At 37.1% G+C, this 19,467-nt stretch overlaps 1 protein-coding gene across 1 annotated transcript; it reads left to right on the forward strand.

Annotated features, from left to right (window-relative positions):
• Positions 1–1,817: 1,817 nt before the first annotated feature.
• LOC131354218 (MORC family CW-type zinc finger protein 3-like) lies at positions 1,818–19,398 on the forward strand. Its single transcript, XM_058391594.1, has 18 exons — positions 1,818–1,964; positions 3,773–3,845; positions 5,036–5,171; positions 5,325–5,548; positions 6,101–6,254; positions 6,692–6,839; positions 7,344–7,472; positions 7,569–7,688; positions 11,368–11,465; positions 13,897–14,001; positions 14,634–14,762; positions 14,868–14,942; positions 15,032–15,071; positions 15,256–15,331; positions 15,407–15,461; positions 15,540–15,921; positions 16,096–16,379; positions 17,288–19,398. The coding sequence occupies exons 1-18, from the start codon at positions 1,926–1,928 to the stop codon at positions 17,445–17,447; spliced, it is 2,427 nt and encodes an 808-aa protein (XP_058247577.1). The 5' UTR covers positions 1,818–1,925; the 3' UTR covers positions 17,448–19,398.
• The last annotated feature ends 69 nt before the right edge of the window (positions 19,399–19,467 follow it).

A 19,467-nucleotide genomic window follows, 5' to 3' on the forward strand; every position in this document is an offset into this window, starting at 1 on the left:
GTATGTGTGTGTGTATGTATATGTGTGTGTGTGTATGTGTGTGTGTGTGTGTGTGTGTGTCTTCAGTCAGAACTTTGGTCATCCCCCGGTCAAGGCATTGATTTGGTTTAGATTAGGGAATTCTTGTTGCCTTTTAATGGCAGTAAAACTGCTAGGCGCAGGGTGATTTGCATGTTAAGGTCACAAGTTGATGGGAAGATCCAGGGGTGTGAGGCTGGGCTATCAGTACTGATGGTCTGCAGAACTCCAACATTCATGGAGGCAGGATTCCTCCTTTGTCTCCAGTCTCGTTGGGGGGGTCATTGCTTATCCAGAGCCATCAGACATCCCGGAGCCTGGCTCCCATGAGTTACAGCATGTCGGTTGAGGTATAATGAAGCAACTATAAGTAGTGATAGCTCAGTTGTGAGCTGTGTAATAGTTAATTGAATTTTTGAGAAGGATGCAACAGACCCCATGAGCAAGTTAGCCGACCTGGAGACGCTACACTGGGGCAAAGTAAAACATGAAAGCTATATACAGTAGGCAGTATGTTTGTATTATGCAATATAATGTGCTCATCAAGGGCCTGATTTACTAAGCTACATGATAATGTACACAAATAAATAATGCTAAGCAGCTAGTAGGCATGCTGTAGAATATTTAGAAAGAATAAATATATGTAACTGAGACGTTTTCATCATCATTCAAATATTAATAAACTTTCACATCAATATATTCTTTGTGGGCAATTTGTATGAAAAAGATATTTTTTTTATTCCTACTTATTATATTTCTAAAGCTGATTATTTATTTATGTGCAATGCTAATCCCCTCCCCCCCCAAACGTTTTGCTTTCTTTGTATGTGTTTGAAGTGCAGTAAAAAAAACTTCATATAACAGATTCTATACATGTGGCCTGGAAGGGTTTACTTGTATGTTAGTATCAAGATAAAGATGGTAAGATGTGGATTGGTCTGACACAACAAGGGGCAGTGTACAGTCTGGCTTATTAAAAAGAACACAGAGGGCGGAATTCATCATCTGGCTTTTTTGACTATTGGAGCTGAAATCAAATGTGTGATGCTTATTTGTTAAACATTTGAAAGTGAATTGGTATATGTCTGCTTGCATGAAAAGTCCTGAAAGGTATAGGGCTAAACAAAGTATTACAACATCTGGAATGAGTTTTCCTTCACTTCCTTTTACTGTAGGAGGGATCCTGCCAAATGGTAGAAACCTCACATAATGTATAAGTGAATATCAAATATTTTGTTGTCTATTCCTGTTCCTAGATAACTGCTGTTTTTAATTTCAATTCATAATCTAAAATATGCAATCCAGATTTAAAAATTTTTTTAAATTAATTTGAATTTTTATTGGTCATACACAGCCATACACAATATGACATGCAGTGATTTTTTTTTGACTGTCCAGGTCATAAAAATAAACAAATAATAAAATATAATTTTAAAAATTCCAATAAGGCTAGCATTCCAATAAAAAAAAAGCATTTCAGCAGGTAGCATGGGGGGAAATGGGGTGGGGAAAAAAAGTTCATATCCATATATGAATATAGATCAGTGATGTTATATTGATCAATAATATGTTAAAGTAACGATATCAACTCTAAACATTAGAAACTACTCCCAGAAGAAACTATGCAGTAGTCATAGATCTTATTGAGGGCTGCAATCAACTGAAATCTACACAAACTGGCCCCTAATGCTGTATGCATTAAAAAAAACAACAACAAACAAAACAAAATACAAAAATAACCAATCACTGAATGTTGAATTAGTATCAGTGTTCTGTGACAAGCCATAAGAGGAGGAGTTTCAGTCAGTACAAAGTTATGATGTCTTTCCTGTATTTCAGACAGAAGAGTCTCCGGCTCCTTTCTAAGAAGCTCACTTTGGAACTGTAGACCACAGATTCACAAAAGGATGGCAGCACCAACAAATGCAAAAATACCTTTAAGCTCGGTAAGTACAAGACAATGGATTACTTTTTAAGTTTTTATTTTTGTAAACTTGAGTTCAATATCCAAAACCTAGGGTTAGGGTTAGGGTTAGTCTAAAGCTAAAGATAAAAATAAGTTCACATACCTTAAAGGGGCAAACATGTTTTACAGTTAACTTATGGAGTATAACTAGTTTAAACTATAACCAGCAATCTTTTTAAATACTGTGGCAATAAATATTTGGGAATAATTCAAATAAGAGTATAGTCACGTGTACTTTTTATGGCAGTAGATTGTTACTACACAGCCCTGAGCAAATATTGTGTTCATTGTATGCTCAAGAGTTATTGAGTTAATTAAGCAATAAATATTAGACTTTAACAACTGAAGCATTTTACTTTCACAGAAACATATTACCTTGTTTTGTTAGTATAACTTTCACTTTCATTTCATCAGTACTGTCCACAGGCAGAGACAATCAGTAGCTTTTTATGCCTAAAAACAGCATGTTTACAATGTATGTCTGTAGTGTAACTATTGTTAGAATTTTCGGGTTTACTCGGAGAAGAAACCTGAGGCACGCTGCTGCTGGTATCAAGGGAAGCTTTTGCCAAAGAAGCATGCAGAGACCATGAATAAATAGCAAAACTCTTTGAAATGTACTTACATAAGCAGGGAGTATTTACACAAAAGAAAGATATTCAGTGTTATAGACTGATAAATAAACAGAAACAGGCGTGGTGGTTGATGTGTCTCACTGGTGGTTTGGCGAGATTACACATTACATATATTATTACTCAAAATACGGAAGAAGAAACTGTCACAAAGTGTCTGTGTTCAGCACATATTTATCAAAATAGTACACATAAAAAATTCTAGGACAAAACAAAGTATATCAAGATCATAAAATGAGGTTATAAACAAATAAAATCACACCGTCAGCCCAGGGCAGAGCTTCTAGAGATATATTCAAAATAAATCAGCTATGCACCAGTCCATTTAAAACTTTCTCCTTTTACATTTTTAACAGATACATTTTGTTCTGGCGGATCTTAGCATTTTTTTCTAGCTTATGTAAGGAAAGAAAAAACTGCAGTGATCAAATTTTAGCTCTTGGTTAAAAATGTTGGTTAACCCTAAGGTTGAGTACAGTCATCTATGCCTAGGGCTGGAAGCCTCTCCCCTGTCAAGCACAGAGACACCAGTTTATTATGGGTCTCTCTCACCTCATGTTTGAAGAGTTTGAAGATGACTTTCCTCTGGGTGTGTTACATTGCCTTGTGACAAAACTGAGAAGAAGTTTGAAGATGTGGGTGGCTAACTTCATGTGTCTCAGAGGAAGCAGGTGCTAGCCTTCTCCCTCTCCTGTTGGGTGTTGTCATGTGATAACAGAAAGCTGGTTTGTGGTTAGGATTTGGCAAATGACCAAACTATGAAGAAAATGTAAAAATAAAAGCAAAAAATTATTCCAAGGATTGTTTTGCATGGTGTGTGGCATAAGGTGTATGAGAACCCAAGTTTCCTAAAAGTACATTTTAACAAACATGCTTTGTTCTCATTTAGAAGAAAATTACTTGTCATTTTGAAGAAAAACACAGTCATATATGTTCCTATATGTTCCTCTCAAAACATTGCAAAAGACATACTCATATATTTTAATTAAATAAAATCTTGAAAAAAGAAGCTCATGATTTCTATAGGCCTGCGATTTTAAGGCAGGTTAAATGGAGCTCTAAGTAGAGTGATAAGAAAGCATTTCAAATTTTATTCATCTTTATAGCATTGTCATGTGTCATGGTGCTTGATTACCATATTGTTCTCTTCTTCAAGATCAGTCCACAGTTCCTGCACACAAACTCCACTAGCCACACCTGGCCCTTCAGTGCTATAGCAGAACTAATTGGTGAGTCAAAACTACTGATTCTGTTCTGTTCATCTTTCTTCAACTAACTGACTACAGAATCTGATTACCACATTCTGAACTGCAGGTGATGTTAAGGTTACTTAGTAAAAGCAGTTTTAGAGATGCACTCTTAGTAATAATGCACAATATACAGACAACAAGGAAATAAATATACTTTTGTAACTAAATGTAAAAGGGAAAGTGTTGTATCATGCATACTAATCACTCAAATACTTGCGGATGTTATAAACCTTCCTTGTTTTTGCAGCATATACAATGAACAGTCTTTTCTCGGCCCCAGCACAGGCTATCTCCCTACTTCTCTCACAGTAACGAGAGAGCATCTTTAACTACAGCAACCACACAGCGACCTCTAGTGGTTTTTCTGGCAAAGTGAAAGAAATAGAAATAGCCTTTATTTGTCACATATACATTACAGCACAGTGAAATTCTTTCTTCACATATCCCATCCTTGGAGGTTGGGGTCAAAGCACAGGGTCAGCCATGATACAGCACCCCTGGAGCAGAGAAGGTTAAGGACCTTGCTCAAGGGCCCAACAGCCCTGGTGCTGGGGCTTGAACCCCCAATTTTCCGGTCAATGACCCAGAGCCTTAATCACTTGAGCTATCACCACCCCTAACCCTAGTGTTCACCAACAATAATAACATTTACCTAAGGACACTACAGAAAGGATATTTGTGTGTGTGTGTGTGTGTGTGTGTAATGATTCCTTGATGATTTCTTCCTGCATTGAGTGAGAAAAGGTTTGTTGTTTCTCCATCCACTAGATTGTCTGTCAATCCCTCCTCTATCTTTGAAAATGTTATATCTTTGTAGTTAAAAATAAGTTTGTTACTTGTTAATGTAATAAACTTTACATGATTAAAAGTAAAAAAATCTGTCTTCCCATTTTATCAGACCTGTAGCCCTACTGTGTGGGATGTGATGCAGTAGACTGGCATCGATTCCAGGGTATATTTCTTCCTCATGACAATGTTCCTGAGATGCAGTACAGATCTGTCACTACCCTAACCAGAACAACGTGTTTACTGCTTTTACTAATAAATGGACATTTATTTTCCAAAGTTTACTTTTTACTTTTCAGAGCTGACTAAGAATGTAAACGCATTAAGAGAACCCATTTTACAGGCAAATGTAAATTGTGCTTGATTTTTTTTATTGTGCACAGACAATGCTTATGACCCAGATGCCAATGCGAAACAATTGTGGATAAATAAAACAGCAGTTAAAGACCAAGAGGACTGCCTCATCTTTATGGATAATGGAAAAGGCATGGACTATGACAAAATGCACAAAATGCTCAGGTAGGTGAAGTGTTCATGAATACTGCATTATTTTTCAGAGCAGACATAGCATAAGCATAATTCTTTCTTTCTTTCTTTCTTTCTTTCTTTCTTTCTTTCTTTCTTTCTTTCTTTCTTTCTTTCTTTCTCTCTCTCTCTCTCTCTCTCTCTCAGTTTTGGCTTCAGTAATAAGGAGGCGATAAGAGGCCATGTTCCAGTTGGTCTTTATGGTAATGGTTTTAAGTCAGGCTCCATGCGCTTGGGGAAAGATGCCATCGTGTTCTCAAAGAAAGCCAACACCATGTGTGTGGGTCTCCTGTCACAGACTTACCTCGAGTTGACAGGAGCACAGACTGTCATAGTGCCTATTGTGATGTTCACCAAAACTGGCCAGACTGATATCCTTTACCTAGAAACAGAGAGATAGATGGCTAGATTTTACTAGGATGATGTACCAAAGCTCTGAACAGTACATTTCTATTACAGGATCTTTTAGATCTGCTGGAGATCAGAAGAAATAACAAATAAAGTTGGTATAAGTTAGAGGCTGCTACACTGTCTGCATCCTTAAACAAAGAATATTTCATTCCTGAGACTGCTCTGTAGCTGTGCCTGCCCCATCTATAGCCAATCCACCTATTGGTGGTAATGTGCATGCCCCATGGCATGTCTCACTCTGCAACAGAGTCCACAATGAACTGTCCTATAACAGTATAGTCATAGTACATAACACAGAGTATACACATATATACAGTATATCCACTTAAACTACCATAATACCCCTAATTCCTAAAACATATTGTTCAATAAGTAGAGTGAAACTGTAACAAAATGTGTTGTTATACTAGTGAGTGGAAAATTCTTGTCCTGTTACAAAGTAAGGTAAACAAATGCTTTCTGAGAATTTATAGGTTCCTCTGTGCAGTTTGTTCCTTAATATTGTGGCTCACTCAGTGTTCATCCAGAGCATGCAGACTGTCTTCATCATATCCTGAAATATTCACTGTTTAGCACAAAGGAAGAACTGTTCTCTGAGTTCAGTGTTATTGAGGGGTTAAGCACCAACTCAAGTGGAACGCGTATCATCATCTGGAACCTACGCAGGTGAACATGCACATGCAGTTAAATAATATTGTTTGAAATGAGTGCTCTGTTTAAATGATATTTGTATGAGAATTTATTGTAATTCAGAAGTCTAATCTATATTTCTGCTTAATATTATAGTATAGATAACGATCTAAATATTTTAGGTGTCATATTAATTGAAATATGTCACAGAACAATGGTTTAAAACAAATAATAGAAATGAGCGTATGTGATTTGCACCATATTTTGCTTTGTACAATTATACTGTTATATAATATAATATATATATATATATATATATATATATATATATATATATATATATATACCATGTGATTTGCACCATATTTTGCTTTGTACAATTATACTGTTATATAATATAATATATATATATATATATATATATATATATATATATATATATATATATATATATATATATACCATTTTTACAGAACAGTTTTAGGAGAATTAGAATTTGATTTCATGAAGGACCCCAACGACATCCGGATTCCTGTTCATGTGTACGAGAGCACCAGGGAAACAAAAAAACACCAAAATGAGGGAGGCATGTCAGTTCCTGAGAGTGAATATTCACTGCGGGTGAGAATTTTGAAATGATGAATTCAAAAAGATCAGTTCCTGTCAACTGAATGAGAAATAGGAAATTAAATTTAGAGATAATCAACAAAACAAACCCAAAACACAGAAAAGAGTCAAATATAAGATATAATATAATGGATGAATGATTGGTAGTGAAATTCAAGAACACCAGAAAATTAAAATGAATTGATTCTTAGCAGCTACTGGATTGGTGGTGGATGCAGATATGGCAGTCAGCTTTGTCAGCAGACAGAATGTTTTGTTTTGCCAAAGAAAGTGATGATTTTTTACACATTTTTTCCATATACCAATTTAACTGACAAATCTCACCATGAATGAGCTCATTTCAGTTTTAGTGTATTTGAGATACAAATGCCAAATGGATTTTAGGAAAAATAGGTGTGGTTTATGTGAAGGATTTTGGATCAGCGCTTGAAAAATTAAGTTTAAGATCTTTTAACCACTGATCAAGTAGTCAATAGTCGTCTTTTTCTCTTGATTCAGGCATACTGCAGTATCCTGTACCTGAAGCCAAGAATGCAAATTATTATCCAAGGTCAGAAGGTGGAAACTCAGTTTGTCACTAAAAGTCTAGCCAAAGTCTTCATGGACACATACAAACCTACAGGTTACGTATCCTCATGCAAATAAAAGAAGTAAACATGTAAAATATTACTGTTAAATAGTTCAAAAATGTTTAATGCCATGATCCTTAAGATTTTGTCTTAGAATCAGAAAATAACGATCACCTTTGGCTACAATACAAAGACCAAGGAGCACTATGGCATCATGATGTACAACAAAAACCGACTCATCAAAGCCTATGAGCGTGTCGCTTGTCAGCGCAAGGTGAGCATCAAACAGTTTGTATATATTTAATTTTTCTTCATAATAATCTGCATACCTTTTATACATTTATTTGAATATGTTTACAAAAGAAAGAGAAAAAAAGGTAAACAAAGTCCAAAGAAAAAGAAAAATGCTACACATACCTTTACACTGACTCTTATATTGTTCATGTGAACATTAAAGCATCTTTGTATGCCGTAGCATTAAGAAATTCCTTCACTGTAACCAAGGTGCCAAAACCTGTTCCAGCATGGCATTGCACAAATCTATAAACACTTGGTTTGCCAAGCTTGGAGTACAGAATCTTAAGTGGCCTGCACATAGCCCTGATCTCAATCGAATTGAACACTGATTGCACCCCGTGCTTTCTCACTGAACATTTGTGTGCAAGCTCACTTGTTGCTTAATGAGCACAGCCACATTTCAAGGTACAAGATCTGAAATGAAACCTGGAAAACTGGTAAAACTGCTTTTGCTCTACTGTACATAACAATACTATTTAAACATGCATATATATATATATACACTGTATTGCCAAAAGTATTCGCTCACCTGCCTTGACTCGCATATGAACTTAAGTGACATCCCATTCCTAATCCATAGGGTTCAATATGACGTCGGTCCACCCTTTGCAGCTATAACAGCTTCAACTCTTCTGGGAAGGCTGTCCACAAGGTTTAGAAGTGTGTTTATGGGAATTTTTGACCATTCTTCCAGAAGTGCATTTGTGAGGTCACACACTGATGTTGGACGAGAAGGCCTGGCTCTCAGTCTCCGCTCTAATTCATCCCAAAGGTGTTCTATCGGGTTGAGGTCAGGACTCTGTGCAGGCCAGTCAAGTTCATCCACACCAGACTCTGTCATCCATGTCTTTATGGACCTTGCTTTGTGCACTGGTGCACAGTCATGTTGGAAGAGGAAGGGGCCAGCTCCAAACTGTTCCCACAAAAGTTGGGAGCATGGAATTGTCCAAAATGTCTTGGTATGCTGAAGCATTCAGAGTTCCTTTCACTGGAACTAAGGGGCCAAGCCCAGCTCCTGAAAAACAACCCCACACCATAATCCCCCCTCCACCAAACTTTACACTTGGCACAATGCAGTCAGACAAGTACCGTTCTCCTGGCAACCGCCAAACCCAGACTTGTCCATCAGATTGCCAGATGGAGAAGCGCGATTCGTCACTCCAGAGAACGTGTCTCAGCTGCTCTAGAGTCCAGTGGCGGCGTGCTTTACACCACTGCATCCGATGCTTTGCATTGCACTTGGTGATGTATGGCTTGGATGCAGCTGCTCGGCCATGGAAACCCATTCCATGAAGCTCTCTGCGTACTGTTCTTGAGCTAATCTGAAGGCCACATAAAGTTTGGAGGTCTGTAGCGATTGACTCTGCAGAAAGTTGGCGACCTCTTCGCACTATGCGCCTGAGCATCCGCTGACCCCGCTCCGTCAGTTTACGTGACCTACCACTTCGTGGCTGAGTTGCTGTCGTTCCCAAACACTTCCACATTCTTATAATACAGCTGACAGTTGACTGTGGAATATTTAGGAGCGAGGAAATTTCACGACTGGATTTGTTGCACAGGTGGCATCCTATCACAGTTCCACGCTGGAATTCACTGAGCTCCTGAGAGCGACCCATTCTTTCACAAATGTTTGTAAAAACAGTCTACAAGCCTAGGTGTTGATTTCATACACCTGTGGCCATGGAAGTGATTGGAACACCTGATTCTGATTATTTGGATGGGTGAGCGAATACTTTTGGCAATATAGTGTGTATATATATATATATATATATATATATATATATATATATATATATATATATATATACTTACCCATCTGTATATCTTGTTTAGCATGTTAATTCTTAACATATCTTCATTACTATACATTGATTGTACATACATATATAGATATTTCTTTTATACCTATTTATATTCCCTACTATACCTGTACATAAGACGTCCATTCTCCTGTACATATCATCCCCATAGCTGTATACCTTTATTATAATTTATTGTAAATATGCCACTTATGCACTTCTGGTTGGATGCTAACTGCATTTCATTGGCTCTGTACATGCACTGTGCACAATGACAATAAAGTTGAATCTAATCTAATCTAATCTAATCTAATCTAATATTGTCATAGAGTGTATGTATACTTATGTATAATGTGTATGATCTATGTAGAGCATTCATGCAGTCTCACACCATAGTCAGTACAGTGAATTGTATTTTAACTGTAGCAGCTTCCTTTCATTTTAATTTGGTTAAATTATCAAAATTCATCAAAAATGATTCTACTTGATAATTAGGGTAAAATTGAAATAATAAGAAATATTGGAGTGCATAAGGTGGGATTAGAGTTTGTCAGGGGTCTGAATGATGTTGAAGGGGTTTGGACTTTCAGTGTGATGGTTAATTAGCACCTAACCCCTTCTCATGATACAGACCCACTCCTGCTATACATGTTTATAACTTATCTTACTGGTCTATATGTGACAAAAATTGTGTTTTTATATAATTAATAAAAGATTCAGTTTTGGCGTCATTGTGACACAATTGTTAGCATTGTCTGTATTCACAGCCTTGGAGAGTGTGCAGCCTGTGCCTATGATATGATGCAGAAATGCCTATGATATGATACAGGTTCCATCAAGCCTTCAGCTGCAAACATTCAGATCTAAGGCCAGTTAGCTTGCATAATAAAAATGTCAATGAAAACTACAAGCCCTGTAACATGTATTAATGGCTTGATCAGAGTGCTTTGAGTGCTTTAAGGTAGTTACTGTTCACTGACCTGATTTGTATGCAAGAATCAGTGATTTAAATTGGATGCGGGCAGCTTTAAGAAGCCAGTGGATTCCTGAAGCTGCCCACATCTAATTTAAAACCAGAAAAGAAGCATGCTAATTAGGTGGTGTGAGAGAACTTGGGAAGTTAAAAATATACTTTATTCCAATACAAATCACTGTATATTTCCATATGTGAATATATATTTCTGCACCAAGAAAACAGGTATAGACAACAGAAGAGGAACCACCAATGAGCCTTAAGGACACCAGCATAGAGTAGATTCTCTCTATGTCACCTGGTATTTAAAATGGGAATACCTCTTGCGGCTTTAAATGCATTTGGTATATAACCAGATGTTATGCAGTCACTAATGATAGAAGTGATAAAGATGAGAAGCTTTGGAGCATTGTTGAAGGGATGGGATGCAATAGGCAGGTGGAATTGCAAGACAACTTGCAGCATTTCTTCTGCTGACAGAGGAGAAATAATGCCCAGGGAAATTTAGGAGCAAAAGTGGAGGGTTTTTTTTTTCAATATTTTTATCAAAGAAGTTTGTGAAGTCAGGTCGGACAGTTATGACAATTACCTCCATAATTAGCATTATTGTTAACTAATTCTGAGATTTAAAAATTTATTGGGAGCTATGAGTTTCAGACCCTTACTAAGCAAGCTGTCAGCTATTAGGATATGCTACAAGATAACATTCTACAGATTCCAAATAATATTAAAAGGATATTTACTCCAATATGCCCCACTACTTTTATCATGCAAGAAAAACATGCTGTACAATTGATTTGCAGTCAGATTTTGTTCTGGTGTAATTTTATTTTACTCTTTTTTTTCTGATGATATTTACAGTGTTTATTGTGTTCTGTTGCCAGGCTAACAGCACAGGAGTGGGAGTTATTGGGGTCCTAGAGTGTAACCACCTTAAACCAACTCACAACAAGCAGGACTTTGACAATACAGATGAGTACAAGTGTGTTTGAATATCATTTCCATACTTGTTAGTAGCTATCATCTATTTAATATAGTTTTAACATAGTACTCTACAAAGAACACCAATGAGCCAAAACATTTTATCCTCCTGCCATATAGGGTGTTTCTTATCGAGGGAATTTAATGCTCCATCATGTCTTGATGCTATTGGAACACTCTTGTGGAACTGGTTTCTGAAGCCCTTGTAAACACATGGAAAATTGCCTTTATAGGCAAAGCCCATGTGGCAGCAGGTCAGACTGTTGAGTCCCTGCACACCATGGCCTTGTATCTCATGGTTTCTAGACCCCGTAAATAAGGGTTATAGAATCCAGTTTGTTCCCCTCTGTTTTGGCCACTGAAGAAACAGATCCCAGTCCTGCAGCAGGACCTTCTTCCTCCCTAGGACAAGGGCCCATAGAACATGTTCCTCTCTCCAAGAAAGTATCAGGCTATTAGAGCCAAAAGATTTTATTACCCAAGAGCAACAGGAGGCTATGTCCAATTTTAGATTGGTTAGCTGTCACAAAACACTTTTGATGGGCACTTCTCCCATTGGCTGGGGTGTGGTTCTCAAAGGCTGTCCAGCCCATGGCCTTGGGGAGTCCTTCAGAAACAGTAAGGCAGCAACCAACATAACTCCCTTGGCTCTCCGCACATGAGTCCACTTCTCTTCTGGCTCTAGATTAGGTGCTTTTACATCATCAGTTGCTTGTACAAGGTTACAGGGTTCATTCATGGATAGACCCCCAGTTTCTTACCTTGGGCCCCAGTCTTGAGGCATGTTGCTTTCGTGAATCCTTTCAACAATGTCTCTTGCATGTGTTGGGGTGCGGTTCTTGATGGCCGCACCACCCATGGCAACGTCTGTGCTGTGGCAGGCTGGCCTTCTCCACACACTCTCACCTGGATATGGCCTCGGCCTGTCTCAGGCCCTGCAGGGCTCTTTTGCCCATGGCTTCCCTGTGAGAAGACACTCCTCCTCTGGATAGAGTAGGCTTTTTACTAGTACAACATCACCTGGGAGAAAAAGTTGGCTACTCTATGAGTAGAGGGAGAGAGACATTATCATGCATACTGTTTAATTTCTCAATCAGTGCTTGAATGAAATCAGTGGGCCTCAGTTATGAAAATCTTTGAGTAAAGTTGTCTGCAAACAGCAAAAAAAAATTCTCTGAAGCAGAAGTACAAAAAAAAATATTATTTAGTTGAATATGCAGTGGATTCACAGCATGTCAAAAGGCCAAAATATGGAGAGAAATGACAGGTTTGGTGTCAATTCAATGCAGTACGGTTGAGGTCAAAAGAAAGCAGTTTGGCACATAGACTGAGTAAAAAAAATGTTATTGCTGCTACTGTCAATTAGTTTCTCTGCTGCTGGTGAAGATACACACACATTAGTTCAATTAAGTTCAATTTTAAATAACAATTTTAACAATGGTCATTGTCATGAAAACCAAATTTAAATGTATCCCTAACCAGGCTCAGAAGGGAACCCGTCCTCATTTGGGTGACACAAGACAGTAAATGATGTAAATGTAAATAATATCCTCTCTACAACAGTTTACAGTCATGCTATTTAGGCTATCCATGGGAGGCCATCCTCTGGAGTGACTTTCAGGTGAACAAACCTTCTAGTAAAAGTGGGGCTTCAAGATGAGTCATGCAGGGTCAGAGGGCAGAAGGATTCAGGACTAGTGTCAAATTGATATTCATACAAATTTCATAAAGGGTGCAGTAGAACATTACCCAAAGCTGGTCTTCTTCCCATAGTGCATTCTGGTGCTATCACTTTTCCAGGTGTAATGGCACACACATATTTGACCATACACATGGTGTAAAAGAAATCGGAATTATCAGACCAGGTGACCTTTCTCCAAGGACCTTTTCTGATGTATACATGCCCATGGTGATAGGGTTCCCATAGGCACCCTGATTGGTCTGCAGTAACTAAGCACCATACCCAGCAGGGTAAGATGCACTGCATGATATAGCACATTCCTTCAATGGCATTTACATTTATTGCACATTCCTTCAATGGCATTTTCAATTACATTTTCTATGACTTGTATCACAGTAGTTCTGATGGAACAAATCATTGAGAGAATGTTTATTGTGTATTGATGAGACTTGGGGGTCCCAAAACACTGGTGCTAGTTCAAAGATTGTGGTCTAAAGATGTTCAGACCTAGTCATCTGGCATTATTGATTTGATTTACATGCCTGCCCATTTTTCCTCCATCAAACACATCAATTAAAAGAACTGACTTTTGGCTTACCTTCCAATGTATCCTATACCTTGACATGCCCTCTTGTTAAGAGATAAACATGTTTGGTTCATTGGCTATAAGTATATTATTGGGTTAAGTATACTTAATGTACACTCATGCACTTAAGAATGTAGTAAGGGATGATATTTTGTGCCCATGCAGGAAAACCATGCTAAATGTAGGTTATAAGCTTGAGGACTATTGTAAGGAAGTCTGTTATAGACATCAGAAAAACCTGAACTTCACAGAACCTATTGAAGACATTGCGTAAGTAAAACTCACACACACACACACACACACACACACATATGTATATATATATATATATATATTGCTTTGCTGAAGAAAATATAGCTCTTATGCATGTTATTTCTGATTTTGCACCAGTGATCAGTCACTAAGACTAATCACTAGTGACTCGTCACTAAAATGCTAAAATGCTAAAATAACCTTAAAACAAAATATAAATATTTCTAATATAGTACAAATACAATTTGTAGAAATAGTCTAGTGATTCAGAGTGCTTCTAGACACACCTACCCTAATAAAAAATTGTAGTCATATATTTCATCCTGGTCTGGGTTGCTACATTTCAAGCAAATATCTATGGCAGTGAATAAGAAAATTTTAGGGGATGCTTGTAAATAACTGCAGGAATGATTGGAAATTGGAGTACCAAAAAATAGTTCTGCATGCCCATATGAAACATGCATAAAAAGCTGCTTTCATGTGCAGTTTTTATTCATACTTATTAGAAGTTTGGAATAGAATTAGAATAGAGCTGTTGGTTCATGTGTCTAATTCCCTATCTGACATTGCTAAACAATTTAGTCACATTTGCATGTTGTTTTCAGATTCTGATCGTTTGAACAGTTTTTGTATTTTTGTGGACTTTACAGGAAGCAGCCAGATCAAACCTGGGTTCAGTGTGATGATTGTTTGAAGTGGCGAAAACTTCCAGATGGTGTTGATGCTAAAAAACTCCCTAAAAAGTGGTTCTGCCGCATGAACCCAGACCAACAATTCAGGTATGTATGTATGTATGTGTGTGTCTTTCTCTCTTTCTTTCTCTCTCCCTCTCTCTCTCTCTTTATGTGTGTGCACTTACTCATGTAAGTATCTGATATTCTCAGGAGTTGTACAGTTGAAGAGGAGCCTGAGAATGCCGATGATGAAATACCCAAATATGAGAAAACCTACAAAGAGTAGTGAGTACTGAGTCATGTTATTTGCAATGTTATTTTTTCTAACATATTTATTTTGATGTTGTATATAATCTGTATGTATTTTGAAACAGTGAGAGAAATCAGTGGCAGGAAGAGAAGAACAGGCAGCAGGTGATCATGCTGTTAAACATAATATACTTCTCATATAGACCTATAATGTATCATGACTTGGACACAAGATGAAATAAAAATCTTCATAATTTTTCGTTTTTTCTGTGTTGAAACTGTTTGTATAAACAAACATATTGTTCAGTCTGTCTTTGCCTTCATCCTCATGACTTTTTCCCCTCAACAGAGATCTTTTAAACCCAGGTCAGCCAGCAAAACAACACACAGCCCCACCCTAACTTACTCTTCTCTTACATGTGCAGGTAAGGACCTATTTTATCTATCCAGTGGCATTTATCATTTACAAGTTTGTTGCAACCCATGTTTTAACTCTTTAGGCTCCAGACCTTCAGTTCATATTCAGGACACTCCTCTCCCTATTACTCCTACAAGGTACTGTCATAATTCTTTCACTCCCTCTGTCTCATGCACCTTCACAGTGACATGACATTACAAATAACTTTATTTCAGGATGAAGAGAGCCCTAAGCCAGACTCAAGAGTACATGGACAAGAAAAAAGCTAGAGGAAATGGTTCTGTGAACAGTATACTAGATTGTCTGTCAACATCCACACCCTCACCTGGCACTGTTTGTTCACCTGCCATGTGCAGCTCTGGTAATGATACTAATAAAGTAGAAAGGGAAGCCACTGAAATAGCACCAATGGACAATAGTGATGATGTGAATTACAAGAGCGCAGTGCACAAGGAACAAATCAATTACATAACACAGACCATCTCTGAGGAACCATTGAATTACAAAGTGCTGTATATGCAGGCCAGGGAGGAAATAAAGCAGCTCCAACATAAGCTCATGGAGCAAGAAAAGGCAGAAAAGGAGCTAAGGGGAAAGGTGAGTGTATGATGACTGGAGACAAGAGTCAAAATGCATAAATGTTAGAAAGGAATATGCAAACTCAATGAACTAATAAAGAACAATGCAATAGTTCTGATGCAAAAACAGTTTGTTTCACATATAATTACTCTAGATCTTGTCCTTTCTTTCTTTCAAAATCCTCACATACAGGCGGACATTCTAGAAGCTGAGAAGCGCACTCTGACAACCTACTGTGAGAGCCTGCAGAATGATTTAGAGGACATAAAAAGAGAAAGTGAAAAGGTGAAGTTAAGTGTAGAAGACCAAAGTGTCCAGACAGACTTTCCTATTATATCAAAAGAAGAAAGTGCAACAACATCAACAGAAGCCTCCAACCCAAGAACAGAAAAAGATTTACAGTTTGGGACACAGCAGAATGAGAATCAGGACAGAATGGGGGACGGACAAGAAAACAATAACACACAGTTATGCAGGTAAGATCTCTATTCTAGTAATATGCAGATTAGGAGAATTCCAATAACATGTATCATACATACATTATTATTCAAAAGTTTGGAAGCATTCATAAATTGTCTTGTATTTGAAAGTTTAGACAACTGTCTTGTAACAGTTGATCTTTCATGGAATATCTGCTTAGGCATCAGTGCTTATCTTCATTAGAAAACCTTTCTGCAATTTGAAAATGATTTTCAGCCCAGAACAGCAATTCATTAGGCCTTCCTTGGGCATCAGTATATGGAGCATCAGCATTTTTGGATTTTAATATGGTCTTATAATCGCCAGAAAGATAGAGATTCCCTCAGAACTTCATCAGTGTATTGTTTTGAGAAATGAAGGCTATTCCATGCAAGTATTTGCCAGAAAATATCTATATATCTAACCAGGATAGAAAAAGAAGTGGGAGACCACAGTACACAACTGTGCAGGAGGATAAAAGAAGTCCCTAGTTTGAGAAAGAGGTACCTCACAGATCCTCAGCTAGCAACTGTATTAAAAAGTATCCCAAAAAAACATCTAATCTCCAATAGTGAAGAAGTTACTAGGCACAGTCTATTCTTCTGGAGCTGCTGTATTGGGTGAGCTTAAAAGAAATCTTAAACATAGAATGTAATCACTCATTTTGCAACACCATGCCATACCGTGTGTGCAGCATTTGACTGGATCCAGTATTATCAGGACAATGGCAAAAAGCAGAGCTCCAAATTAAGCAAAACCTTTTTAGGGCAGGGACAGTCAGCTTGGCCACCTTTTAAATAGTGTATTTCAATAAGATACAGTTTATACAGTTCATATGATGACCTACTGCAGACTATCTGCTGTTTGAGACAAAAAGCCATGCAATGTAAAACAATAACTCATATAGAGTCTCTCTTCTTTTTAGCCACAGACTAAGACAACTCAGACAAAGTGTGGCAGGTCTCCTGGCCACCTTAGTCTCTGATCTGGACCTTCAGCAAGTAGACTATGATTCTGAAGACATTGATGAGATTCTCACTGAACTTATAAATCAGATCTCCACTACAGAGGCAGCCTCTACATAGAAACAGTGGTGACCAGAAGGGTTCAAACTTTTATGAATCATTTGGTTGGATAATGGAAAAAGACCTACAAGCAAGTCCTTGATATCCCTGTTTCCTCCTTGTTTCCTTTATGTTTGCCACATTTTATATTAAACATTTTTATATGCTATCTATCTATCTATCTATCTATCTATCTATCTATCTATCTATCTATCTATCTATCTATCTATCTATTTCTCTCTCTCTCTCTCTCTCTCTCTCTCTCTCTATATATATATATATATATATATATATATATATACACATAGAGAGATAGATATATATATATATATATATATATATATATATATATATATACATAGAGAGAGAGAAAGAGATGTGTATATATACACATCTTCTAATTCCACGGTCTTTCCTAATGTTTATTTCTTTCTACATTGTAAAACAATGCTGAAGGCGGCCGAAATACACAGTAATCTCGTTTGAACAGTTGATATTGAGATATGTCTGCTACTGATGCTCTGTAAAGCCTTCATAACGGCTCTAATCTGAGGTGCTGTTAATTGGTGATTTCTGAGGCTGGTAACTCTAAATGAACTTCTCCTCTGCAGGAGAGGTCAGTTTTGGTCTTGCTTTCCTGGGATGGTCTTCATGTGAGCCAGTTTCATCATGGTGCTTGATGGGTTTTGCAAATGCACTTGACAATACTGTTCTTGCAAGAATTATTCCAGAACACCTGACCTTCATATATATATATATATATATATATATATATATATATGGTGTGTGTGTATGTATATATTACAAAGCACTTTGTATATTTTATATATAATGTTAAGCTATGCTTTTAGACAGTGGCAACATGTTCAGCTCATGTTTAGGCTTTTAGACTTTCATTTTTTCTATTTTACTTTCTCATTTTTCTCAATTCATGTCCATTTCTATGTTTAAATTACTGTTGTTATCATTCAGTGCTGTTTACAACATATATAGATAGCTATGCAGACAGCTTGCTTGTATGTTTTTTTTCTTTTTTCTTTTTTTAATGGAAAGCTTTTTTACCCTGTGTTTCTTGCAATGGGTGGCAGAAAGCTTTTATTGTCTCTTGTAGGTTTTCTGACAAAACAAAGCACAAGGGCACAGATTACAGATGGAAGATTTCATTGTTGATGATAAAGGAGTTAAAATCAAATCTAGATTTAATTTGTCCAACAACTGATGTTTATGAAAGACTGATGGAAAGTCATATGAAAGATTTGGAAAGTCAGTTGGTATATTCACAACATCTACATCTTTAAATATTTAAATAAGAAGTCAGGGTATTACTTCATATAATGAGTTTTTCTGCAGGTCTCTGCAGGCCAAATGTAGTGAGACACATGCAACTGTGGATGTCGCTTGCTTCTTTTCAACTTTTCAACTTCTGATCATCGTTGGAATATAGTGTGTACAAAGCATATTTTGCCATCTATTCTATCTTTTGCTATTTGTATTACAAAAAAATTACACTATGTGGGCAAAAGTATGTGGACACCAAGTATCAGACCCATATGTGGTTGTTCCCCTAACTGATGTCACAAAGTTGAAAGCACTAAATTGTTAGGAATGTCTTAGTATGCTATAGCATTACAGTTTCCTTTCAATGGAACTAAGGAGTTGGGTGCACAAGGATAGGTTCATAAAGACGTGTTTTGCATCTTGCACCACAGACCTCCTCACCCAACATCAGCGCCTATTACTCTTGTAACTGAATGATCTCAAATCCTCCCAGCCATGCTCCAGCTTCTAGTGATCTAGGTTAAAGTCTTTTCAGAAGATTGAAGTTAACCACAAAGGATAATAAATCTGGAATGTGATGTTCTACAACACATATAGGTGTGATAAACTTTTGGCCATATAGTGAAAATACAATGATATACTGACATGTTAAGACCCTAATTTACAAACATTAAAAATAAAGAGCAATAATGTGTGTGCGTGCAAGTTGTAGATATTTATTCAGAGATAAACTGTGTAAATGACATTACCTGCAAAGAAGAGA

The sequence above is a fragment of the Hemibagrus wyckioides genome, linkage group LG06, assembly GCF_019097595.1.
Source record: "Hemibagrus wyckioides isolate EC202008001 linkage group LG06, SWU_Hwy_1.0, whole genome shotgun sequence".
Lineage (NCBI taxonomy): Eukaryota > Metazoa > Chordata > Actinopteri > Siluriformes > Bagridae > Hemibagrus > Hemibagrus wyckioides.